General features: G+C 33.3%; 2 protein-coding genes across 17 annotated transcripts in view; one reads left to right on the forward strand and one right to left on the reverse strand.

The window, feature by feature from the left end:
• The window catches only part of LOC143231970 (transducin-like enhancer protein 4), a 29,569-nt gene extending 17,339 nt beyond the window's left edge, over positions 1-12,230 (forward strand). For 3 of the 5 annotated variants that reach the window (XM_076466886.1, XM_076466889.1, XM_076466890.1), the window contains 14 exons: positions 3,747-3,839; positions 4,306-4,377; positions 4,835-4,975; positions 5,394-5,502; positions 5,724-5,869; positions 6,274-6,344; positions 6,486-6,669; positions 6,989-7,057; positions 7,438-7,539; positions 8,433-8,578; positions 8,910-9,021; positions 9,690-9,772; positions 10,728-10,908; positions 11,573-12,230. In XM_076466886.1, coding sequence (XP_076323001.1) covers positions 3,747-3,839; positions 4,306-4,377; positions 4,835-4,975; positions 5,394-5,502; positions 5,724-5,869; positions 6,274-6,344; positions 6,486-6,669; positions 6,989-7,057; positions 7,438-7,539; positions 8,433-8,578; positions 8,910-9,021; positions 9,690-9,772; positions 10,728-10,908; positions 11,573-11,680 — 1,617 coding nt within the window. In that variant the 3' untranslated portion in view covers positions 11,681-12,230. Of the gene's footprint in view, positions 1-3,746; positions 3,840-4,305; positions 4,378-4,834; positions 4,976-5,393; positions 5,503-5,723; positions 5,870-6,273; positions 6,345-6,485; positions 6,670-6,988; positions 7,058-7,437; positions 7,540-8,432; positions 8,579-8,909; positions 9,022-9,689; positions 9,773-10,141; positions 10,407-10,727; positions 10,909-11,572 lie in introns of those variants that run through there. The other 2 variants (XM_076466887.1, XM_076466888.1) reach the window with 2 other exon arrangements.
• A 2,084-nt stretch (positions 12,231-14,314) lies between these two features.
• Positions 14,315-27,517, reverse strand: part of LOC143231968 (transducin-like enhancer protein 4) — a 90,570-nt gene continuing 77,367 nt past the window's right edge. For 6 of the 12 annotated variants that reach the window (XM_076466874.1, XM_076466873.1, XM_076466882.1 and 3 more), the window contains 13 exons: positions 24,471-24,524; positions 23,994-24,140; positions 23,647-23,755; positions 23,071-23,216; positions 22,716-22,780; positions 21,774-21,954; positions 21,122-21,190; positions 20,609-20,710; positions 19,112-19,257; positions 18,689-18,800; positions 17,735-17,817; positions 16,968-17,148; positions 14,315-16,653 (listed from right to left, as the gene is read on the reverse strand). In XM_076466874.1, coding sequence (XP_076322989.1) covers positions 16,546-16,653; positions 16,968-17,148; positions 17,735-17,817; positions 18,689-18,800; positions 19,112-19,257; positions 20,609-20,710; positions 21,122-21,190; positions 21,774-21,954; positions 22,716-22,780; positions 23,071-23,216; positions 23,647-23,755; positions 23,994-24,140; positions 24,471-24,524 — 1,503 coding nt within the window. In that variant the 3' untranslated portion in view covers positions 14,315-16,545. The remainder of the gene's footprint in view (positions 16,654-16,967; positions 17,149-17,734; positions 17,818-18,688; positions 18,801-19,111; positions 19,258-20,608; positions 20,711-21,121; positions 21,191-21,773; positions 21,955-22,715; positions 22,781-23,070; positions 23,217-23,646; positions 23,756-23,993; positions 24,141-24,470; positions 24,525-27,517) is intronic. The other 6 variants (XM_076466876.1, XM_076466875.1, XM_076466884.1 and 3 more) reach the window with 3 other exon arrangements.

Below are 27,517 nucleotides of genomic sequence, written 5' to 3' on the forward strand. Positions count from 1 at the left end.
ATTCGTTTTTTTGTTTCTACTGAAAAATTCATGCGATCATTTAAAGCTGTTCCTGTCCTTTTGTTCTTCACGGTGTTAAACTTGTAGCTTAAATTGAGACTTTATAAATAAAACTGTGTATATGTGGATTACAACTACACTATTTGTTAAAATAGCAGAAATACAACAACAACATTTATTTATTTTTTATTTCGCGCAAATCTACACTAGAGCTATCTTACTCGACTCTTAATCCGAGGGTCACTGGTTCGAATCTCCGTCACACCAAACAGCCATATGGGGTGTTATAATATGACGGTCAATCCCACTGTTCGTTGGTAAAAGAGTAGCCCTAGAGTTGGGCTACTGATTATAATGATCGTCACATTATAATGCATCTACGGCAGAAAGGGCCAGCATGTTTGATGTGATAGAGATTCCAACCCGCGACCCTCAGATTACGAGTCGAGTGCCTTTACCACGTGGTCATGCCGGGCCTCTACAACAATGTTCTCCTACTTGACATTTAATACTGTCCACTAGCAATGAGAAAAAAAGATTATATTGAAATTTGAGTTTAAAAATGAGCTATCATCACAGGGTAGTGTTTACTAAAGTATTTATTTGTAGACACAGTTATCAATGAAAATGTCATTTTTGTTGCAACACCCATGAGATTTTCACTAAAAATAGATGATTTTGTTAAGTTTTGTTATTGTTTTATTTATTTGAAACGTGTCACTTGTGGAAACTTCAGTTGTTTTATTATTGTTCAGATTTAATAATTCTGCCTCGTTATGAAAATATTACTAGTTATGATTGGTGATGGATGGTACAGTAGTTTCCGAGGTCCGAGTTTTGAACGTATACATTGCAAGCTCATAATAAGATATCAGGGTATTTTAAAACAGAAAGGAATGTTGGATCGTATGTGGAGTGGATCTTACTGGCGAGTTTATGAACGCTATGTTTCGTGTTTCTTCCAAAAGTTTAGCTGCACATAAACAGTTATTATATTTGATTTTTACCGTTGGACGGTTTGTTTATTTGTATACCATACTTTCGTGTGTTGTGTCCACTGAATGAGAGCAAAGATGTGGTTAGTTAAATCGGTCTCGACATAGTTTCAAACTTGTCTGAGAATTAAAGACCTCATTCATCAAAATAATATTGCGTTAAAACTAAGTCGAGCAACATTCTGGGTATCTTTTAGAGCTGGTAAAAGTAAACTACACTTCTCTTACAAGGGTAGTTAAATAAAAATGTACTTTCGATCAAATCTAATAATTGGTAACGGTAAAGTTCAGAGGTCGATTTTTCTTTAAAGTTTATTTATTTGGAAACTGAAAAAAAGATATAGTTAACACTAGAACCTTATATCGTTTAGCATTAGAAGTGGTGTCCGTTAAAAAAAACCAAAAAACGTTTAGAAATGCTGCAAATTCAGCCCTAAAATAACCTCTCCACCCCTCTCTCACTGAATGTGCCAATAAAACAGTCGTCAAATATATTGACACTTATTATTTGGTAGAAATCGGAGTTTGTTGTCGTGGCAACAGCTCGCAGAGTAGTATTTTGTGTGGTTGTCGTGCGTTGGTGAATACCTGTACGTTACAAATGTATTGGTCGATTCTCAAAGGGCAGGTTGAGTTGGTAATGTGTCATTTTCTCGCTCTAGAAGAATTTGATCAGCGTGTGGAAAGGAATCCAAAAGAATAAATGTCATTACAAAATCAACAACAAACTAGGTGGACTGTATCTTTCAGTTTTTTGATCGAGTGCAGTATTAAGGGCGAGGTTTAGGTCAATATTGACTGTATTGTATACACTGTTTCTTTCATTTCATACGTGTGATATTACTAAACAAACAAATCGGGTTGGAAGTGTAGTAGTTTTTATACGTAACTCACATTACAACCAAGGCTTGTAAGAAGTTTTCTTTTCTTTACTATTCTGCATGATGTTGCAAGTTTTTATAAAGTTGCTGCTGGCATTTCAAATAGCATTTAATGACAGAGTTTCGTGACTACATCGATTCGGGCATTCATCACCAGTGTAAAACTACCAAACTTGGAAATGAATTGTACCTTTTTCGCCAGCGATCGATTGAACAGGCGAACCTGTCTTTCTCGAAGACTTACCATTTATAAACCGTGCCATTATTCTAGTAGCAACGCGTTACTCAGCCTAAAGCGCTACTTTGTTACATGATTAAGTAATTATTGATTTCTGTGGTAGCACAGTCTAACAACCTCTTTCAGTTCGTTAATAAGTGGAAAATTAAGTCCAGCGCATATGTTTTGTTCATTATCATAAATGATTTACATCACAGGCGGTTTATTATTGACTCGACGAAACTGTTCTTTTTTTTATTATTTCTGTCTTTTTATAAGACACACCCTGTGAAATGTGTTAGTTATCAAATGAATATAGGTAATAGTACCGTTTATAGAGATAAACTAACAGTTTCTTTGTTAGAAGTAAATTATATACTATAACAGTAAAACATTTCTTGTAATTTTATGTGAATGTGTTGAAATTTTCACGTCCGTGTATTGAAAATAATTGTTAGTCCAAATGATACATAAACATTAGTTTTAACTGTTGCTTCCTTTAATATGTCGAAATCTTAGTCAAAACCTCCAATTTACCGCAAAAACCTGAACATCTATGTGATTCACAAAAATCTATTAGGAAATGTAGAGCTCTAAATTGTAACAAAGATGTTGATGTGTGGAACGTTATAATTTTCTTTTATCAGTCAGATGCCAATAAAGATGGTACGTGAATCTTGTCAACATGGGAGCTCGTTTTTGTACATAGTCACGTGGTGCACATCTTGAAACTTATAGGTTGTGGGAGATAATGACATTCCTGGTGTCGCTTAGTAACACCCATGGTAAGTCCCTCCCTAAAGTGACGTCTCAAATTGGTACACAGGGAGGTTGGGCTGTTAATTTGATGGCCTGAAGGGTGTTTTTAGCATCTGTTCTGTTCGTGTACAAGGGTGGTCTGAAGACCTCCGCCGTGGGGTCTTTGGGACCTACGTTTACAGGCATTCAATAGGAGTGATGAATTTGTGGAGGCGACAGAAGCTGGAAGAAATGGCCTACAGCTGGGTTCTAGCGGGTGAACGCGCACAATGAGATTGTAATCGGCTTAACCGTGCTTGAGTGGATTTTTCTGGTTGATGAGAGCTCTAAAGTTCTTGTGGCAGAAGTGGCGTGTGTTGCTGGTGAAATGTGCACGCTTTTTAGGTCGGTGTGTTTTCATTGTGTTTACTAGACTCGATAGACATTGTAATATTTACAGTACTGGGAAAGTCTTATTCGTGGCAGGGTTGTCTCGCGCCTTTCTGTGACATAATCTCCCATCGTTACGAAAGTATCACGTTCATTGACTATTGGCGTCGGTTGTATTTGTACTGAGGAGGCGGCGGTTTGGGAGAGGGGGTGAAAAATATGGATTAGTAACAAGATTATGATAATGACTGGTTTCAACAGTGAAATAACTGTATATCTTGTATTGTTTATGTTTACCCAAACTTTGCTTTAATTTGGGAATTTTAAATATCTTTAGTATTTCTCCCTTAAATGTTGGATATGAAATTGTTTTGTTTTTTAGAAGTTGTATTTCCTTCATTCTTCTAATATTCGTTTGGAAAATTTAGCACCTAAATAAAAACTAAGTGTATTATCTTTTGATTTTTTTAGAACACGTTCGATAGCAGAAAATTTAAGTCACAATCCTTTTCGTTTTGTTTGTAGAGAAATTCCATATCACCAAATGAGAGAGAGAAATACAGAAGTAGATCTTCTGATTTAGACCATGAACGAAAAAGACAAAAAAAGGAAGATAAGGTAAAACTGGTCGCTAATCATGACGAATTTTCTGTCACTTCGTCATTTATTTTGTATGGAATATGTGTTCGTAGTTCACAAACTTGTATATTTTAATAGATATTTAGATGTATATCAACATACAGAAGTATTTGTAAGTGAATTATATTCCACCCTCGTGGTGAGTGACTGCTTGATATTATGACTAATAGAAATTGTGTATTATTCTTGAATAATAGTTTTCCCTTTTTTTCAGTGACAGAAAGGTCTTTGTTTTTACATTTAGATTACGAATTTACATGAACTCGCACAGAATTACTGAACAATAGATTATTGGAGCTAGTAGCTCTTTAAAAATTCACGAATGGTTTTACTTTTATGTTTCATACAATTTGTTTGTATTGAATTTTTCTTGCATATAATTATATAGATTCAAAGACACTGAGGTTTTGCTAATCTACTATTAAATATTTTGTACATGTTACAGATTTTAAGCTCATTACATGAAAGTGATGAAGAAAAAAGCGATCAAGAGCTCGTGGTTGACGTTGCGAATGAGGCAAGTCGTTTCGTTATGGTTCTCTTCTATTATAAATTAAATCGTTGAAACGATTGATAAGTTTTGTTTTTCCACTTTACAAAAAAAAAAATTTCGTTGTGTCTGTCATCTTTAATTTTCAGCACTGTTTTCTTGACATTGAATCAATATTTTAGGCTTAACTTCTGTGCTTATAATACTTTATTTGTAGTGTTTGGTAGACTTTGTTATAAAGTTTTTTTATATATTTCAACCAAATGGAAATATGGTTCTGTATGGCAAATCCTGTTTTGATAAATTTTTTTTTTTTTTGAAGTGTCTAATTGTAATCATGTTTAATATTTTTCTGTTGAAATTATCTATTATAAATAATGCAGAATAAATGTGATTTGATGTGTAATTAGAAGCACTTTCTTTTTACATTTCTGTACAATTTGTTGTTATGCATCATGACGTGAGAGTAATCTTTTATTGGCAGGATTCTGTAGGACCTCTTAATGGAACTCTGTCCCCACATGAAAATGGAACAGCGAAGTCCATTAAGAAAGAGCATGAAAATCACAGTCCTCAGAGCAGCATATCTTCGAATGCCAGTACACCTTCATCAAAACATAAAGACGTTAGTCAAATTTTTGTGAATTATACATGTTACGAGATTTTAAGAGCTAAGTAATTCTAATACAGAAATTAAAAGAATTTTAATGAATACTAATTTTGTAGATAAGTTAATAAGCTCCATTTTTGTACTTTTTAATAACTGTTTTAGTGTCTGATATTTTAAATGCAGTTATGTATACAGTTCAATTACTACTATTTACTGTTCACAGAAGACAGGAGAAATTATCTGGTAAACATAACATTTTTTTTTCTTTTGGGGGGGATTCTTAAGTTGGTGATGCTTTATTCTTTGTTTTCAGTCCTAAGTAACCACAAGCTATCATGGAATGATTGATTGAGGTAAATGTTGTCAAAATAAAGATATGTCTACCTTTATTTTTGATAAGTTAAGTGTCATAAATTTTGACTATATTTTCTAGGGGGACAAATCGACTACACCTGTTCCAAAATCTATTACTCCTACAAGCTCTTCAGGAAGCACTCCTGGTTCCAGTGGACTAAAATCAGTTCCTAAAGGTCCACCAATTGGTAAATATGGTAAACTGAAATCTCAAAATATAATGAAAAATTTATAAAATCGTTAGAAGGTTTGGTCATTTAAAAAAAGGGCATAATTAAGCTAGGAGTTTTTGAAACCAACAAACTAAAACAGTGCTTATCTTGTTTCTGTTACTTACTGTGAACCTATTTATTGTATATTCTCAGTAAGAGCTATTCCAGTTACTTATGCAAGCTTTATTAACTTCAAGGTCCTCCATATCCTTATCCTATACACAGCAACATGGCTGGATCTCATGGACCAGTTCCAGCTGAACTTGGTTCTAATGCTGCGTTTTCTCCGAGCATGTTACATAATAACATTTCTCCATCTCTAAGTTCATATCCTCGTTCTATGGTGAGTTTGATGTTAAGTATTAAAGGTGCTAAAGTTCATTTTTGTTGTTGTTTTTAAATAATCTTATTTAGCAAACTTTTTTTTATCTATGATGATTGGTTAGAAATTATTCACTACATATTTCATTGAAAATATTTTAAAATTTTATGTATGATTATCCCTCACAACATATTTAATAAATTATCACAGTTAGGACTTGTTAATTACCACTAAGTTTGAAAGATTCATTTTAGTCAAAAGATTGGGGAATTTCAAGTATTGCTAAGGTCTCTTAGTTATATATTGCTGGCTATCTTGTTCTTGTTTTGTAATGTGGATTCATTATTTTATTTTGAATTATTGTAGAGTTTTAGTGGTTTATGATGTGTTTTATTAGTGGAAATTATCATGTTTTTCATCAACAGGTTGGAAGTTATGATCCACACACTGCATTGAGAAATGCTGCTGGATTTGGTCCTGTTGCGGGAGGAAAACCGTAAGTATTAGTTATATTTTATAAATAGGTTAAAATTATTATATTTCTACAAAAGTTTTAACACTCAACATGTATATATATGAATATTTTCATAATTGTAAAAGCAGTCTTGGTCATACTTTTCTGTTTTCAACATATCAGCAGGACTTATTCATTCCATGTCAGTGCAGATGGTCAAGTGCAACCAATCCCATTTCCTCCAGATGCACTCATTGGCCCAGGCATTCCTCGACACGCTCGCACAATCAACACTCTTAGTCATGGAGAAGTTGTCTGTGCTGTAACCATTAGTAATCCAACTAAATATGTCTATACAGGAGGAAAGGTTGGTAGAAATTCATATTATTTGCAGAACAAAATAATAATAGTTAATAAAACAACAAACTACCATATTTTATTAGTGTCAGATTATTTTTCTTTCGATTTGAAAACAACTTGTGAATTTAATATTTTAAATGTATGAAACCTTGCTGTTTTTTGAAAGTTGTATAAAGAATTTTGTTGTTATACTATTAATAATTGCTAACATTAATATAATATTAGTTTAAGTAGAATAAGTCAAACAAAAGTTTCAAATTGATTTTCATGTTTGTTCTTTCTTCAGTTATTTTCAACTGATCAGTGTGTAAATATGTTAATCCTAGGGTTGTGTGAAGGTGTGGGATATAAGCCAGCCTGGCAGTAAGAGTCCAGTTTCTCAACTTGATTGCTTGGTGTGTACTTTTCTATTAATTGCTGTTGTTTTGTCAAATTAATATATATTCTTTTCTTAAATTATGTCAAAGTGTTTACCAAACATGTATAGTACAATTAGATGTATTAATTATTAGCTTTCTTCTAAACACATTGTATAAATTTTATGTTACTAGGAAAAACTATAAGTTATAACCAGATTTCAAATCGCTAAGCCGAAGTTCACTGACCTTCTAAAATTTATTCACTTCATGTGTTTTACACAAAATTATGAGATCATCAAAACCCGTCTCTATTTTCATAGTAAAAAATTATTGTTTTGGGGCTAAGAATAAAAAATGACTCATATTGACTACCCTCTCTCTGTGGGTTTAATGGACATTATTTTCTTTCCTTACAGCAACATGACAATTATATTCGTTCTTGCAAACTCTTGCCTGATGGACGAACCCTCGTTGTAGGGGGTGAAGCTAGCACCATTTCTATTTGGGATCTTGCAGCTGTGAGTTAATTCTGACTTTATGAATAGATGAGTAATTAAGCCTTTAACTGCAAGGCTAGAAAAAAGTACTCTGTTTCCTTTACTGGGATAGGCTTTTAATGTGTAGTGTTTCTAGCAAGTTGTTGTTGGAAATGTTCATAACAAATAAAGAGTTTAGTAATCCTGTATTTAGGTATATTAATGTTTCTGAATAATTGTTTATCCTAGTATTTTCCTGTTTATATTTCATTGTATTAGGATGCATATATATCTCTTCATAGTAGTTGATATGCATCTAAATACAGATGTTTTACTAATGGTTTCTTACAAAGTTTGACACTCTTGTTTGTAATTTTTTTATAAATATCACTAAATCTCGTTGAGCAAGAGAAGTAAAATAAAAACTATCTAGTTTGTTAATTTGTTGCATTATTTTGCATTTCATATTTTTGGTAAAAGAAATGAAGAAAACAAGTGTTCAATACTTATCTTCCTTCATTAAATCATAAATTTTTACCATAAATAGTTCACTAGAAATTCTCAATTCTTCTATGCAAAATACTTGTAATATTTTCTGAAAGTATAACACCTTTTTGAAGATACAGAAATTGTATTGTATCAGATGGTTTGTAAGTAGTTGTGTCACACTTTCACAATACAATACTCTTTTGTATTGCTGTATCCCAAAATCTGTAGATGTTGCACATATACTAATGTTTTGAAAGATCTCACTACTGTTTGGTAAAAACTAATGTTTTTCTTGTTACTTTTTAATTCATTTGTTGGGAAGGTAATTTGTCTAAGAATAAATTAATCTAGAAATATCTTATTGATTTCTATACTTTTGTTGGCTGGAGTTTCTAATGACTGGTATGAAAAAGGTTTTTGAATTTTTTCTTTGCTTTTACAAACAGCCAACACCACGTATCAAAGCTGAACTGACATCTAGTGCCCCTGCTTGTTACGCTCTCGCTATCAGCCCAGACTCCAAAGTCTGCTTCAGCTGCTGTAGCGATGGAAACATTGCAGTGTGGGATCTTCATAACGAAAAACTTGTCAGGTATAGATAGCCATCACATTATTGTTTAGTAGTGTGAATTTTTTTTTATAATCTCTAAATGTTGAAGTTAAAACATTGGCAAAGTATTGATGCAAATGTATGAAAACATGTATTACTAAACAGTTGCATCAGTTAGTGTTTTATTAGAGAGATACATATATGAATATGTTTTGATGTACATGAAAATCCAAAGAAATTGGATTGTTGTGCTTGGAAAGGTGTTTTAAACATGACTTTCTATTCAATACGTGAAGATTCACACTTTGTAGTTACAATAACAGAAAATAAATGTAATGAAATGTACTTAAACCCCAACCTTTTTTTTCCTTAGACAATTTCAGGGCCATACAGATGGTGCTAGTTGTATAGATATATCCAGTGATGGAACTAAACTGTGGACAGGAGGGTTAGATAATACAGTACGTTCCTGGGATCTTAGGGAGGTAGGTTGACTTGAAATAAGAGATTTGGTTTTAATGAACTTCTTCTGGTTCTTTCTATAGAAAGACAATGTTTCACTTTCTTTACTGAATCCTTCTTTACTTCATAGTCAAAGTTGTTAACTTTGCAGTTAAATAAAAATAAGCCTTTCATATCATGGTCAACTTCTCATGAATTAAAATAACATGATAATTTGTGGATTAATTTTAGTCATCAGTAATTTCAGTGAATGTTATACAGACCTAATCTGTTTTTCAAGTTGTTGCTGTATTTGGAATAGACTACAGTTTCACCAAATTATGGCTTCTCAATAATGCTCAATATAACCAATCAAAAAAATTCAATAAACTTCATATAGTAGTGTTGAAGAGATGTGATTTGGTGAATCCAGTAGTCTACTGTAGAGGGAGTAAGTAACTCACTGAATATATTAAACCTTTACATTGTATACTGATTCTTTTCTTCATTGAAACTGCATGATGGTTCAGTGAAAAGGGGAAAAATTCACAAGTAAATCACCAGTTACTGCAGTGAACTGTTAATTGTGTTGGAATATAATTGTAAGTTATCAGTGATGAGGCAAGGAGTTTGTATCAGAATACCAGAAAGTGGTATTTATCTTTATTTCAGACCAGCTTGTGTTTAAAATTACTTTCCTGTTCTGTCTTAGGGTCGTCAGTTACAGCAGCATGATTTCACATCTCAGATTTTCTCCCTTGGTTACTGCCCAACTGGTGACTGGCTAGCAGTAGGGTGAGTGTACAGTTGTTATTTCTCTTCAAGCCTTGAATTTACTCTTGTAATGAAATTATTGTTAACAAGAGAAAATGTACTTGTAGCTTAATAGGAACAAGATATCAAATCTCCTAATGGGAACCAACTGCCTTAACTCTAAATTAATTAAGTTTTCATGAGAGAGAAATTGAAATGTATGTTCTAAAGTTTAAAAAAATGGGAAAATTAAGAATTGGGTTAAAAAGTTCATGTGGCTTGTTTCTTTGCTGTGGATTTAGTGCAAAGCTACTTCAGCTATCTGTCCCTAATTTAGCAGTGTAAGATTAGAGGAAAAGCATCTTCACTAATCACTAACTCTTGGGGTACTTTTTTACCCATGAATAGTAGGATTGTCTGTCACATTATAATGCCCCCATGGCAGAAGAAGCAAGCATATTTGGTGGGATGGGGACTTGAACCTGTAACCAGCAGATTGCAGGATGAGGACCCTGACCACCTGCCCATGCCAGGTTGGTTCATATAGGATATGTACTTTAAATTGTGAATGGTAGAAAGTGTTATAGTAATAAATCATGGAAAGTGGATCTTAATCGAGGCTCTAATTCTGTATGGTTATTTTAAGTGACGTCACTGTGGACATCTTGATCTCCCACATCTCATTTCTACTCCAAAAATTTATAAATAATTTGTTAATATATTGTTACATGGAAGTTTTCTAACGTTTTTTTCAGTTTAAGTAATGACATAACATTTGAATGACACATTCAGTTCAGTATGTTTAAACTCTCAAAAGGTTAAGGGTCAAACTGAAGTTGCTGTGTAAGATTTGTTTATTGCTTTGAGAAAGGTTTTCTCTCCAATATTTTCTTAATTATAATTACGCTTTGTTTTTCTTTATGAAATATTGGCTCTTTAAGTGATTCTAAGAGACAGAAATGTAATTATTAAAGTGACTTACTTATATTTATTACAGCATGGAAAGTAGCAATGTTGAAGTTCTACACTGTTCAAAGCCAGACAAGTATCAGTTACACCTTCATGAAAGTTGTGTCCTTTCTTTGAAATTTGCATATTGTGGGAAGTGGTTTATCAGCACAGGTAAAGATAATCTTCTAAATGCATGGAGGACACCTTATGGAGCCAGCATTTTACAGGTATATTATCTGCAATATATTTATCTTCCTAAGTTTCATTGTGTGTGTGTATATATATATATATATATATAAACTTTCACCTTAACTCTAGCAACTTAGGTATTTGTTTTTAAAATATTGTATTAAAGTGTAATAATCTATATCATTTTAATAGATAGGGGTAGGGGTGAAGTTGCAAATGTTATTTAAAATTATTTTTTTTTATATCCAGGTTATCAACTGTTTATTCTATCCTATGTTACTGATTTAGTCACAGCTCATACAAGGGGAATGTAAATACCAGACAGTGAAAAAACAGCTGGAAAAATTGTAGATTTTCATTTTGGAGGTTATACAAAATTCATACTATGGTTTTCAAGTGTTTTAGTTCTTAACATGAAGGCCTTGTACTAGGCCTTGTTGGACCTTCAGCTGAACTGATATAGGCAATTTACAGACATGTCTTGAACACAAGTATTTTTATAACACGTTTGATTTGTGTGTGTGTATAACAGACATGTAGATATTGCTGAAAGCTGGCTACATTCCATGTAGATACTTTGTAACTTCCAAGTTATAACATTCCTTTAATGGTGCTAAAATATCTTTCACACATGTTACATAAATTCCCAATACTTTTGTTTTTCGGAAGTCTATATCTAATTTCATTCTGTATTGTTTTCAGTGCAAAGAGACTTCATCTGTGCTCAGTTGTGATATATCGTGTGATGACAAGTATATTGTGACAGGATCTGGAGATAAAAAGGCAACTGTGTATGAAGTGATTTACTGAAACCTGAGAAACAGTTTTCTCATACGGAACAATATGGAGTTGTTGACAGTTCCACAGGTCTCTCAGAGAAGAAGAAATGTGCTGCTACTCAGGAATATTGAAACTGAAAGAGACTGCAAGTGCTTATAGGAAAAATCTTGGAATAGGGCTAATTTTGCTTTTATAAGTTGAGGTGTAGAAATATTCATGTTGTTAAGATATTTACAAAGCTAAAGAAATGGGTAATAGTAAGTTGGAAATGAATAGAAATTTGTCTTTCCACCTTTTTCTCTTTTGAACGAACTTGTATACCAAAGAACCACCTTTTTAATTGTGCTTGATGCAGAACATGGAATTTTACAATATTCTTTTGGAACAATTTCTGAATTTTGTGGGGGAGCTTTTATGATCAGAAACACCTCTGGTTTATTTACTGTGGATAATTAGACTCTACATTCCTAATTTGTGTGACCCTGTTTTACAGACAAATGAGTTGTTTTAAATACAAATGTCAGAAGTTATTGTTCATATCAATTGCCCATTTTGATGTGAATAAATATTTTTATTTCAAGTCTTCATTTTTACTTGTTCTGCTTTATCAGGGGTTCCTAGAATCTCTGAATGCACAGAACTGTCATCATTGTAATAGGGGCCAGAACCAGGTTCTATTGAGGAATAGAATTCACTACAATGAGAAAAAAGGCAATTTTTTAAACTTCATATATACAGAAGCTGGGATTAAACTCCAATATTTGTGCATGACATTAACTTGAAATAAATAATAGATCCAAAACTAGAGCTGTATTTTTGCATATCTAATTAGAATGTACTCTTAGCACCATTGACAGTATAAATTACATTAAACTGTATTAGTTTTGTTCATAACTGAGTGTCCTTAAAATCTGAGCTGGTTTTGAAAAGTTTTTGTTGTTTCAACCATAATGTCACATAAATCTGTATATAGAGAGGTAGGTATAGCCCTGGTTAGCCACCTTTAATTTTAAACTGATAAGTTAATTTTTAGGCTTTTCTGCATTACTACTATAAAAGTACTTGCAACCTAAGTACATATGAACCTGTAAATCCACAACCACTATGAAACAGCCATCGGAAAATATATTTTGTTACTTAAACAATCAATTGTCAGTCGTCTTAACAACTATAGTAATGGATAGTAAATATTATATCTATGCCAATAATTTTTTTTAATAGCACCTCTGGCCCTTATTTCTTTCTTAGATTATTGTTCTAATTCACAGGTTTTCCCATAGCCATATTCAGTGTTTAGATCTTCCAGTTTACATGTTCAAAACTGTGAAGGAAGGGTTAATTTCAGAAAATTTGTACAAGGTATCTATAGATTTTTCAAATAAAGGTAAGTATTGAGCAGATATGACTCACATTATCATATAAACTGCTTAACCCTCAAATTAATGATTTCTTGGTCTGCTGATTAGTATGCTGGATTGGATTCAAGGTTTGTGTCCCCCTATCGTTAAAAAAAACAAACTTTCTCTGTAAGATCAAAGCTGTGGGTGCTTTAGAAGAGACACACTCCAATTCCATTAGAATAGTCCACTCATAAATGTTATATTTTGACTTGCAACATTCTAAAAATTATGTTGAGTCACTAATTTATTTCATACAGTACAATACTTAGGGTTCTCACAAAGTAACTGCCATACTGATATTTTTGCTTAATTTTGTTTCTCTCTCTCTCTGTGTGACTTTTGCTATTAGGTGTACAGTGACCATTTAGGTAATTTGAGGATTTTGTTTTTTATATTCATAGTATAGCATGATATATAGTGTAGAGAAAATAAAAAATATGCACTATTTCTCTAGATTTGTCTCTGTCATAATGGTTATTTATCTATTTAACTCACAATAAAGCATCTTGTAATTCGTTGGTAATATTTTAATTCTCATTTATAAATATGTAAATTTATAGGTTTACAATGCTAAAATTCCGGGTTTGATTACCCACAGTGGACATAGGACATAGCTCACTGTGAATTTTGCCCTAATTATAATAAGTAAAGAAATATACATCTAATGCAGAACAGCATCTATTATTTTTGTAATTAATTGTCCTCCCTAAACCAAGATGTGGTGAAACTTGCATGCTTAACATCATATAAAATAAAGTTCTGATCAAAAGTAAGCAAAATATCTGCTCTAAATCAAATCCCGAGTTTTTGTTTTAAACAAACCTTAACCCTAATGCCAATTCAGCAGGGGTGGTAAAGTGGAAATTCACATGAGTAATCCTATTATATAAACAGTAACTAAACGACCTTAGTGATGATAAATACATGCACCAAACAAAATGTGTAAGACTGCATTGAATTAATAGTCAGGTACCCTAACAAGTTTATTTATAGAGATTTATCTAGGCTTATTACACCTTGTTGTGGTTTAAAATGAAATAAAGTATGTTTAAAAAAATAATAACTATTAGTACCTTAGTTACCATAATTTTGAAACTTCATTCTTGCCAAGTTAACAAAATGGGGGAGGAAAAAAAGTGAAATTAGTTTGTATTCAAAAGACACCCCTAATGAATCTAAACTTTTCTTCTTTGTCAAAATATTAAAGTTCACCTTTGACAGATCAACTATTTTTATGCATATATTAACGCTAATTTTACCATGGTAGCTTTCAACAAACATTCAATTTTATTTGTAAAAGTTCACACATACTCACAATAAAGAAGCCAGCAGCAACAAAGAACATATCTATAAGCTTACACCACAAATTTCTTAACTTGCTTGAAGCAAATTCTGGAAATAAAAGAAAAAAAACCAAAACGAAGTTTCCACATCTATATCAACTTGTTTCAAACAAAAAGTAATGCTTCTCTTGCCTGTTATAGAAGCAGTGACATTATTAATACTTATGGGAGTTTCATCACAGTGTTTTAGAGGACTCAGTTTTCTTTTTTATTCGTGTCAAAGTCTTACAAGAATCTGCTACCCTACCTTCTTCCTCACAAAAAAAAACTGATTCAGTTTTAATTGTATCAAAAACTGTTTTAAGTTTGAAATATGGGATTTATGACTAATTTCTTTTTCATGAGCAAATTAATTTGAATATTAAACATTAATTACATGTTATGCATTCAAGATTTATTAGTTCACTGACTTAAAAGCTAACATTAAGATGTACCCTTAATATCGGTCTGTATTACCACATGGGCAGTGTGTTGCTAAAACAAGGTTACATCTTTTTAAAATTGAAAAATCCACATTTGTTTAAATTTTCAATAGAATGACAGGGCAGAAATAACGTTATATTGTAGTACTGTATCTTATCAGGATTTAACATTCATTAACACCAAATGCACATTATCATGACAACACCGTATGGTGATAACTATGCTCTGGGTACAAATGCAAACGAAACAATGTTGGAGAATCCCATTAACACAGAAAACATTGGATGTCTAGCACTTACTGCAGGCCATATGCTATTCTCTAATGTATAAATATTCTGAACCACATATTTGCCAAGACTAGCAAGAGGGTTATATTAATGACTTTATCAGTACATTTTTCACTTGTAATAATTTTAAGGACTGATTAAAGAGTATAGAAACCAATCTTAAAAGAACATAACTTATGTATGATTTACTAAAACCCTTGCTATAGATTTCCTACAGAACACTAACAAAAAAAAACTATTGTTTTCTGCAACCTTACTAAAATAAATAGTCTTTAATTAACTGTAAAAAAATAATTTAATTTTTTTAACTCAAATATTAGAAAAAACCATTACTTAAGTTATTAATGGAAAATCAAGTTATAAGAGCACTGACTAACTGAATTTTGGCTTCCATTTCTTATATTTCATGCAATGGAAATAATCTTCTATTATGAATTTTCTTTCCACAGCTTTTAATTAATTAATCAACAAGTGCAATATATTGCAATGTAGAGTTTTTTAATACATCAGAAAGACTGGTTTAATTTTAATTTTCCTCACTTTTCCCCATGTTTTTCATCATCTTAAAATGACACATTATAATATTTCTTGTAAGAATAAGAAACAACATGCTATCCTAATAATTTGTTATATATTCATAAATATTTAGTACTGCACTGATTTAATACATATTTCTTTATAAACTTATGTTTATCTGAGTACTGTACCAAGGAAGGGTTTTCATCAAAAAATTAAAGTAATTGGACAACTTAAAAATATGCCTTGAAAGGGTTTCTTAATTTGTAAAAATACATAAATCAAACTACTTTATATCTTCCATTGTAGTAACGTTTTCACTTAAAAGAATACAGCCAATATACCACAACCATGGTTGATTTGAATTACCTTGTATAGTGGTGGTCAGAACTACAAAACAAAATACACAAAATAATTTTTGTACCTGCAAAAAACTTCAAACCAAAACTTTGTGCTTTAAAACATCATAGACACTCAGGTACATTCAAAAATTGTTAGATTGTGGTGCATGTGGTATTAGAAAAATAAGTCCACTTTGCTTCTCTTCCGAACAATTAATATGGTAAAGGAACACTAAAAAATACCAGATGAACTGTCTCTGCCAGCTAAATGAATAGTCTAGTCACTGCTAATGATGTATCATAAGGAATACCGACTAGCAAATCAAGGAACAGGTTTTGTGTCAAAGTATTTCATTTCTTGCATTGGTGTAGTTCAATTTAAAACACAATTCATACAGTCAGTCACCAATCTGAATTCATCTCTCCTGTCAAGACAAATAACCCCATGAAAGTTTACACAGACACATGAAGAACCACAGTGTTTTAGATTCAGTCTTTTGGTAATATATGTATACTACTATACAGGAAACCTTGTGCAGGTTGGTTCACAGATATAGGAAACTTCACCAAAAGGCCGCTTAAAATTCAGTAGATCACCTCATAAACTGTAGCCTTTTTGTCACCAGATCCTGTCACAATATATTTATCATCTGAAGAGATGTCACAGCTCAGCACTGAAGAAACTTCTTTAGACTGGAAGGAAAATAATAACCATGAAACACAATATAAAGCTGGATAAACATTAATTTACCAACACTTCCTTAAATATTTTACTGTCAGTGTTGACACTGAGTTGTTGCTAAGACACTCAACTGAACTACCTTAATATATTCTGCTCAGTTAAATAACTTACAAAAAACACATTGATGTGTAATAAATTTTCATTCTCTGTAAATATAGTTTGCATGTAGTTTCATAACCTTAAAAGTTTCTTAAATGCAGTAACAAGTTTAGATTATTAACATTTTGGATATTTTTATTTGAAAAAATGAAAAGTAACCACTCACTTGAAAAATGCTGGCTCCATAAGGTGTTATCCAAGCATTTAACAGGTTATCCTTGCCAGTGCTGACAAACCACTTTCCACAAGAAGCAAATTTTAAGGACAAAACACAACTTTCGTGCAGGTGTAACTGATATTTGTCAGGCTTGGAACAATGCAGTACTTCTACATTGCTGTTTTCCATACTAAAAAATCAAAACACCAAACATGAATTAAATCACCATATGGACAGTACAATAGCTTGTTTTACTTACTCAACATTTTCTAAAACACTTGTGTTTAATTTTCATGACAAAAGATCTTGACTATTTAACAATAAAAAAGATAAAAAACTGTTATGGCTTTTCTAGACAACCATGAAAACCTACTTGAGTTCTGAATGTAACATTTTGCATCCTGTGAAGGCTACCAATGGATCAGTATCACACTTGATTACAAATATTTAATGGACAATACTCATACATCTATGCACCAAAACTATAAACTGTCAATCCTGGTTGAATGTTGTTAACAGAAAAATAAAACATTCTGTTTACTATCCCAGACAAAAAGCAAACAGGAATTTTTTTTTATTGTTTTTTGCACAAAATAGCCAACCTGTGTAGTTAAACATACATATATGTCTCCATAAATTATGAATAAATATGGTCGATAAAACTGCATTAAAATCAAACACCTCAAACAATAACTTCATAAGCATCTTAAATTTAATTGAGATATAAAAACAGTACAGTATTTTCTCATGGTGAATTATATATACTAAGGACTAACCCTACAGCAAGCCAATCTCCAGTAGGGCAGTAGCCAAGAGAAAAGATCTGAGATGTAAAGTCATGTTGTTGAAGCTGACGACCCTATAAGTAAGGAGAATTTTTTTTTTCATTTGAACACACAATTGTAAAAAAACTGATATTTTTAATTGAAATACCAAATTGTTGCATTTTGCAATCCTGAATAATCCATTGTATTTATAAAACATTCAAGAACAAAAAAAATATTAGCATTATTAATTTAAATTCCTTGTTATTAGATTATTATTTAAAAAATACAGAGATTTTGAAAGCAAAGATTTATGTTATAAATATTCATCAATTCAAATAAACAATGTACGTTATTCATTATTGGATTACTATTTTAGAAAACTGAAGATATTAAAAACAAACATTTATGTTATAAATATTCATTAATCCAAATGAACAATGTAAATTATTTATTATTTTATTACTGTTTTAGAAAATATAGAGATGTTGAAAACATATGTATGTTATAAATATTCATTAATCCAAATGAAAGAAGGAGATGAACTGTCAACTTACTTCTCTAATGACCTAAAAGTGGACTTTTCCAGTTAAAACATTTGATTTTTATTCTATGAGAAATTACAACAGTACTGTTTAGTATTCCAGTCAGCTTATCTGCATTATGTTTGTAACAGAATTTAATGTTCAATCTTCCAACCACTTTGTTTCACCAAGATCTCTCAGATAGAACATGTTAAGTCTTCTAGTAAGTTTAACTCCCTTAGAAACAGACTGGATTTTTTAATTCTCCAGTCACTCTTCACATTAACTGGAATATTATCAACAACAACAGAAAAAGGTAAAGTTAACAACTTTGACTATGAACTAAAGAAAGATTCAGTAAAGAAAGTGAAACATTGTCTTTCTATAGAAAGAACCAGAAGAAGTTCATTAAAACCAAATCTCTTATTTCAAGTCAACCTACCTCCCTAAGATCCCAGGAACGTACTGTATTATCTAACCCTCCTGTCCACAGTTTAGTTCCATCACTGGATATATCTATACAACTAGCACCATCTGTATGGCCCTGAAATTGTCTGTTAAGGAAAAAAAAGGTTGGGGTTTAAGTACATTTCATTACATTTATTTTCTGTTATTGTAACTTCACGTATTGAATAGAAAGTCATGTTTAAAACACCTTTCCAAGCACAACAATCCAATTTCTTTGGATTTTCATGTACATCAAAACATATTCATATATGTATCTCTCTAATAAAACACTAACTCATGCAACTGTTTAGTAATACATGTTTTCATACATTTGCATCTGCCAATGTTTTAACTTCAACATTTAGAGATTATAAAAAAAAATCACACTACTAAACAATAATGTGATGGCTATCTATACCTGACAAGTTTTTCGTTATGAAGATCCCACACTGCAATGTTTCCATCGCTACAGCAGCTGAAGCAGACTTTGGAGTCTGGGCTGATAGCGAGAGCGTAACAAGCAGGGGCACTAGATGTCAGTTCAGCTTTGATACGTGGTGTTGGCTGTAGAAACAGACAAAGAGTTTGGTGTCAATACTGTTTGATTTATCGTCTTTGCATAAGTACTGAAACTGAACCTGCAGAGTGTGTACAAAACAACTTGGGCACGTATGCACACTACTAAGCACACAACATGAATGTATCTGTGTACGTAACTGATAGCTTGGGTAGGGGGAATTGGAGGGGTGGGCGAACGACAGCCTGATATCAGGAATCATATATCTCTTGAAGTGAATACAGAAAGCGCATTCACAACCTGCATTAGGCTTTTTTTTTTTTTTTAATACTACAGACAAATTCATGTTTGCTAATTACTCAAATATAATCTGTTTTGGACTTTCACCCTTCTATAATGGTTTGGAGATAGCGTATGCATTTTGTTGTTTTCTTACTTTGTTAATTTAACATATTAGCTATGTATATCGCCAAAGACAAATAATTATCACTCCTATCAAAGTGAACTTATACTGATACACAGTGCTGATTTGTTTGATTATTTTTGGAAAACCCGTCGCGCCAAACATGCTCGCCCTTTCAGCCGTGGGAGCGTTATAATGTGACGCTCAATCCCACTATTTGTTGGCAAATGAGTAGTCCAAGAGTAAGCGGTGGTTGGTGATGACTATCTGTCTTCCCTCTAGTCTTACCATGCTAAATTTGGAACGGCTAGCACAGATAGCCCTCGAGTAGCTTTGTGCGAAATTCCAAAACAAACCAAACCAAAACCAATTTTTGGAAAATGTCACTTACCAGGATACATCGAGTCCCCGAGCTTAGCGTTTAAAATCCGTTTGGTATGGTTTGTTTTAAATTTCGCGCATAGCTGCTCGAGGGCTATCTGCGCTAGCCGTCACTAATTTATCAGTGTAAGACTACAGGGAAGGCAGCTAGTCATCACCACCTACCGTAAACTCTCGGGCGACTATTTTACCAACAAATAGTGGGATTGATCGTCACATCATAACGCTCCCATAACTAAAAGGGCGAGCATGTTTGGTGTGACGGGGATTCGAACCCGCGACCTTCGGATTACGAGTGGAGGTTTTCAATCACCTGACCATGTCGGGCCTTAAGACTCGTAAACTAAACACTGCCTCATCAGGGGAATTTTTTTTTGAAGAGATTTTAAATTTGTATCCGTACTTTCAAAAAACCAAACAAGGCTTGTACTATAGTTTGTTTTTCATTTTCTTCTGCCTATGTAAAAAAAAAACAACAACTAACTTACACGTCCTGTATCGGTACGGATTCTTTAATATATCAAGAAAAAGTTGCTACGTACCACTAGAGTATTACATACCTTGAATAATCTATAAAATCAAAATATTTTCAAAACCTCTAAATTTTTACTTACAGCACCTAGATCCCACACACAAATAGTACTCGCTTCTCCACCCACGATTAACGTCCGGCCATCCGGAAGGAGTTTGCATGAGCGGATGTAATTGTCTCGTTGCTGAAAAATTATATAATATACAAAACAAGGACAAAAATACGTTTTAATGCAGTTTTCATAATGCATCAATTACTTTGGCTAGCCTAGCATTTTAGCTATTGAATTACCAGTTTATTAAGGCCATAAAAACGTCCTGAAGCGCTAAACGTATTTACAACAACAGAGACGTGAGCAAATTCACGAGGTAATATATTTTCATACTTTAATGGGCAAATGACTCTTTATCCTTCACTGAATGATATACCGGCGAGAACTACGTCAACTGTTTAGAAAACACCACTGTGCTAGAGAGTATAAAACAACTTCACATTTACACACTAAAAACGGTCCAGAAATTCATTCGTATGAAAAAGTTGTTTTTTTTTCCCTTAGACCAATTTGTAATTTAGGCTTTTAAAAATGTTAACTTACCAAACAGTCAAGCTGGGACACTGGGGTTTTACTACCAGGTTGACTAATGTCCCACACCTTCACACAACCCTGCAATGAATTTAATAGTAATCTAAATGTTAACAGTTTGCTGGAAAAATAAAAGGGTGAAAAACAGTTACATTGGTGATTAATTCTATTGAACCCCTTCGAAAAAATGAACAACAACAGCGTTCATTGTTAATGTACTTACTTGGTTTGTTTGTGATAACGTATTTGTTTGTACACATAAAGCTTTAAAGTAGTCTATTCATATGAGTACTAAAAACTGATATTTGTAATTCACGCCCTCCACCAATCAAACAAATAAAAAGAGGACAGTTTTCGGGAACCACAAGTCTCGTCACTGATTTGACTGGTCCAAGCTAGCTTGTGAACACACGGGTTCCTTTATAAATGAATACATGTATATTTACTTAGCATACGTGTAAACGTCAATATATTAAATTAGCACGCAATCGTTTGCACCTCGGACCTAATCAAATGTCAGATAACCCTAAACACGTCAGTACACTTTGATGGTATGTTTCTTTAATGTATGTAATTCCGCGTGATCACGATGTGTTTTATTTTTATAATATCCCAGTAACATTCACAAAGACAAACCTAGCCGTGATTAAGGGATTACACGTACCTTTCCACCAGTGTAGACGTACTTTGTAGGGCTACTAATCGTCACCGCACAAACCACCTCACCATGGCTGAGAGTGTTAATCTGTCGAGCATGACGTGGTATTCCTGGACCAATCAGAGCGTCGGGAGGAAATGGGACGGGTTGCATCTGTCCATCAGCGCTCACGTGGAATGAGTAAGCTCTGTTGTAAATAAATCTCCATATAATTTAACGCAAATATTTGTTTATTTTAGAAAAATGAAAATGAAAGATTGCAGTGACTTCAGAGTCTTTCCAATTAAAAGATGTGCCAGTTAATCCGGATTTTGATTTCATCAAATAACAATGTTCACTGAGATATTTAGTCTGTTAAAACTCTGTCTAACTAAAGAAAGGCTCTCTTTCTCAAGTTAATATAATCACTTATACATATCCAAACAAGTAAATACACAGGTACTGATAAATGTAAATCAGCTCTGTAGATGGAACAAAATAAAAGTACGAATACAATTAGTCATAATTGTATACAGTTTGAAACAGTTGCCTATAATATTAATGTTTGTTTTTAAAGAATTGTTAATATAAAATAATCCTCATTTAATTATTTGTTTGTTTTTGAATTTCGAACAAAGCTACACGAGGACTATCTGCGTTAATCCAAATTTAGCAGTATAATCATCACCATCTAGTGCCAACTCTTCGGCTGCTCTTTTACCAATGAATAGTGGAATTGGCCGTAACGTTATAACGCCCCCGTGGCTGAAAGGGCAAGCATGTTTGGTGTGACAGAGATTCGAACCTGCGACCCTCACATCACGAGTCGAGCGCCCTAATCACATGACCATACCTGGCTCACCTGAAATAGATCCAGGTAAGTTGACAAACATGCAGTACTCACCAACAAACGAAACAAACAACAGTAACAGAGAAATGTTTCAATGATATTATTAAAGCATTACTTACGGCTTGCCACCTGAAATAGATCCAAATCCTGATGGTCTGATGGCCGGATGAGATTCGTAGGCAACCTGTAAGTGATTACAAACAAAAGTAAAATAATAATAATCGAAGACAAGTTTGTTTTATTTTTTTTCGGTTTAAACTGCAGTTATTTATTATTTGAAAACCGTAACATTTTGCTGCGCGTTTCAATCACCGTAATGGTCGGTAATGATCCAAACAACACGTAGCAAAATATATTTATCTGACAACGACAAATGATTGTGGATTAAACGGTGTTTTACTTGCGTTATATACATAATTGCTATAGAAAAAAAAATACGAACTGAACCTACAATTTTTGCAACAGAGAACTTACCACAGATCGAGGGTACGAATTAAGAGCAGGAGATAAGCTGTTATGTAGAGCCCCTTGTGAATAACCCGCATTAGAACTGAGGTCTGCTGCAATAGGGGGGTGCGATCCTGATGGTCCTCCTGGCAGTGGATAAGCATATGGTGCACCTGCATATACATATATAATTAGAAAGAAAAGCGAAAACATTTATTTTACTAATATGACAGCATCTTACGTTATTTTTACCACAAATCTTCGTTGTAAACTATTTTCGTATTAAATTCGTCTTTCCGATTCTATTCTCCTTTAGATAAATGAGAATTATTTATAATTTTATTCCTTACTCTAGGTTCCAGGAACTCCCTGTAATAGTCGTGCAAAACAAAAATGCGTTACAGCATACTCAAGTTCACTAAACTATTTACACAAATTTTGTTAACGTGATTTACTGGTATTGTCGTCTCAAAATATAGAACAGCACACATAATGTTAAGTTTTCTGCATATTACAAGAATTATTTGGGGCAATATTTAAAACTGCTTTGTTTTTACTACTTCATGATGTTACATTAGTAGATGATGAAAACACTCTTCATACCAAGTGAAGGCGGTTTTGCCACACCTTTGAGGTTATTGGGACCAGGGTTGGTCATTCCAGAACTTGTTGGAGTCATTGATTTTGATACAGGAGTAGGAGATTTGTCATTCTAAATGAAGAAATAAACGAAAACAAAAAAAAAAAGAAAGAGAATTGTCGGTAACGTTTTAAAGTTATGGATGTTACATAGAATCGATTTAAGTATCAATTTTAAGTCTTAAAAGAAACCAGTATCTTATAATCAAAAGTTCTCATCCTAGAAAGAAGAAACATCATGTGGACTCTCTGTCCATAAGGGAACAACAACAACACGACACCAGCCTATAAACATACAAAGATCAACACACCATGTGCTCTTTATGCTTGGATGGAACGGGTGTTCCCCTACTCGAGGAGGATCCACTCCTACTTGGAGGTCGTTCCCTCTTTACTGCCCGGTCAATTCCATTTTCTCGTGGAGAAGTTTGTCGGTTTGGTGGTGGTGAGATGGGGTCCTGTGTAAAAGTTTAATTTCATAAAAATGCACGTTGGTACAGTTGTAACATGAACTTCAAAATGACAAGTGCCTATTATCATTGTATACTCGAAGCTTTTTCCTCAAAAGGTTAAAAACTAAATATACGCTCCTAAAAATAAGGAAGTAACTAAAATAAGTTAGTGTATAAATAACTAGTAGCAAAGTAACAAGGAAAATTAAAAGGAACGTTTTAGAAATATGGCAAAACAGCGAAATATTCACTACCGAGAATAGAAAAATTACAAATATGAACGTAGTTGATAGAATACAACAATAAGTAAAAAATTCAACACCAGAAGGTCCTAACCTCATTGGCGACATCCACGACAAGGTCTTGGTCGCTTTTCTCATCGTCACTGCCCTGTGGGATTGAAGAACAAAGTGCCAATAGCTAATCTGTTTATACACACAGGGAGCACTTTGGAAAAATTGGTAGGATGAAATCGTACCAGGATTAAATATTTATGAAGTTAGAACTTTCAAAGTGATCATAACTACTGTATCTTAATGGTATGAGGTTAGAGTGTAAACTAAGTCTACGATAATATTAGATACATTTTTTTTGTCTTAATGCAAAGCTACTGAAATGGGCTACCTGCACTATGCTCGTTACGGGAAATCGAACACCGGATTTTAAGATTTATACATCTGTAAACTTACCGTTGACCCACTGGAGGTCACGTTAGATGTTTAGATGTGAGCGAGTTGTAGGTTGCGATTTATTTTTATGTTTGTTCTTAATTTATACAATTGTATTTCTGTTGGCCAGAGGGAGTTTTCACGTCGCGTAAAGAACTTGATCTAATGACAAAATCTTTCTGAAAGCTTAGGAAAAGCTTATATTGTTCGCTGACTCAGTGAGTGTGTTATAACGGCAACGGGACGTTTGTCGAGTTGGTTAACTTGTTAATCGGTTTGTCCGTCACTTGACTTACGTGCATACTGAGTTTGTGTTAGAAATATACAGCATGTAAAACAAGATTAGCAAGTGAATGTTTAGCGTTATTAGTAAATTTAAATTTATTTTTAATTTTAAGAGATTTGAGAAATGGTAGTTTAATAAAAATCTGGAGGTAGGTACTCATATTGGTAGGAAAAATAACGACGGTAGAGCATACCAGTAAAATATTTAAACATGTTTAACTATGCCGCTGTAGCCATCTTGACCCATCTTCTTTGGTCTCGCACGCAAATGCGTTTGTCTTTAGCTCTCTACAACTACAGAACGTACGCCTAACCTCAAATAATGGACCTTATTCTTCGTTAACATCAACCTTCTGCCTCCACGATACGAGCATATCAGCAGTTTTTTTTTTTTCAAACCACTTTAAACACTGCGTTTAAATTGTAAAAACTGTAATCAAATCAACAGTTTATCAATAAATGAACTGACTGGACGTTACATTATTTTCTAACGTTATTCAAAAGAATCCAGCCTACAATAGAAACAGTTACAGTGATTTCATAGAAAGAAAGAAATAACACAGCTTGACTCACTAGCCAGTGTTAGGCATGTCACACTAGGTGTTATCTGTTACAAAGAAGGGGTAATGGTTTTTAATTGCTACCAAAACTACCACCAATATAATTCCCTAACTTATTTAATCAAATACTGTTAACCAAACAATACTAAAACAGGTGCAAACAGGGTATTAAGTACAACATGGGAATCCGATAACCATAGGCGGTCTTATCTGTTTGGTGAAACTGGGCAATTGCCTGAATAACCTTACACATGGAAGGTGCCCCCTGTGTTATGGCTTTTAATCCACTTCTGAGTTTTCTTATCATTATGAGGCCCCATTTAGTCATCCAGAATGACTAAAATCGCCCCTGCCAGTGATCCAAACATAAATTATCATTTACGTCATGTAAAATGCAATGGACAGAGCACATTTTATTTTCACACCTAAATATTTATATCATTCAAGAGTAGAAGTGGAACTTATATCTCTGAGGAACCACTAAAACGCTAAAAAATTTCGTGCTAAAAAGTTATAAGTTGTGAATATTGAGTTTCAGTGAGGTAGTGTTTGATGCATATACCATCACTGAGTAACACGAGCTGTGACGTATCCGTTGTTGAAGACGGACGAAAACATTTTTATTTAAGCTGCACACCTTCCGTTTTACGGAATCTTCGTTCTACGACACATCAATTCTATTTCAGAGTCGTCAGCATACCGCACTCAAAACCAATTGGCTAGAAACATCTGAAACGTGGATACCCCCACTATACCAATGTTAAATATATAAAATAAATCGCGAAGTTATAACATCTTGTTTACAAACCGTATTAACAATAGCTTATTATTTTTGTAAAACACGTTGATACTGAACAAACATCATTTATTATAACAAAGTTTTAGAACAGATCCAACTAGTATAAAAAACAATTATATATTTTTAAAAGGTGTAAGTAAGCGATAGCATGTAGCAACTTGTACAGAAAGAGGAAAATACCGGGGGGAGGGGGTCAATACAGTTTATCTATTGTCATAGCAACAAAAGTCATTTGGATTTAAACATTCAGTAAACAAGTTCAGCTTCATGAAGATGCAGTTATTGTTACAGTGATGATGGTAGGTCTGTGAATGTCCTTGGAGCAATATTATCCCACTTCTCCTAATATTCCACAAGTAACATAATACAATAAATTAGAGCGTAAATAAAACTAAACTGTGTCTCCTATCGCTTGGCGTAATACTGCGATGGAGGGTGCGAGTCTTCTAGCAATTAACTTATTTATAGAAGTTGTCAAAGATTGGCACGCCAGGCCTCGTAACAGATGGATCCCAAAACCGTTAATTTCGTGTATCTTACAAGTGGGCTTATATGAGCTGGAATCGAGTATTATCAGACAGGTTTCTGGGCACAAACATGATTGATTTTATGTAACTCACAAGTGAACTTTTCGTGAGGCGAGATCGAGTTGGGCGAGGTGGGGCTCTGTGTCTCTGAACAGCTGCCCCACCTATATGTACGTCACTGTTCATATATATCTACTGGTTTGACCTTTTATTTTCTCCTTACGTTAGTAATAAGTTTAACAGTACCTTAAAAATACATCCAGTTGCTTTCTCGACAATCGCCACACAAGTTAAACGTGGAAAGGCTTTTTAAATCATCACTTGTTTACGAGATAAAGGATCCACTAACTTGTTTGTGGATATCATTTTAATATACCTTACGTTTAAAGAACCTTAGCCTAATCTTTTATAATTCAAATCAATGGGTTCAGGCCCTAGAAATTTATCTTCACGCAGAAAAATCAACATGGTAAATTACATCCACCGTATTATTTTAACGAGGTAAATAAACGCAAAGGTGAACGTGAATAAGTGTGCCACTGTT

Source organism: Tachypleus tridentatus, chromosome 11 (assembly GCF_004210375.1).
Source record: "Tachypleus tridentatus isolate NWPU-2018 chromosome 11, ASM421037v1, whole genome shotgun sequence".
Classification (NCBI taxonomy): Eukaryota; Metazoa; Arthropoda; class Merostomata; order Xiphosura; family Limulidae; genus Tachypleus; species Tachypleus tridentatus.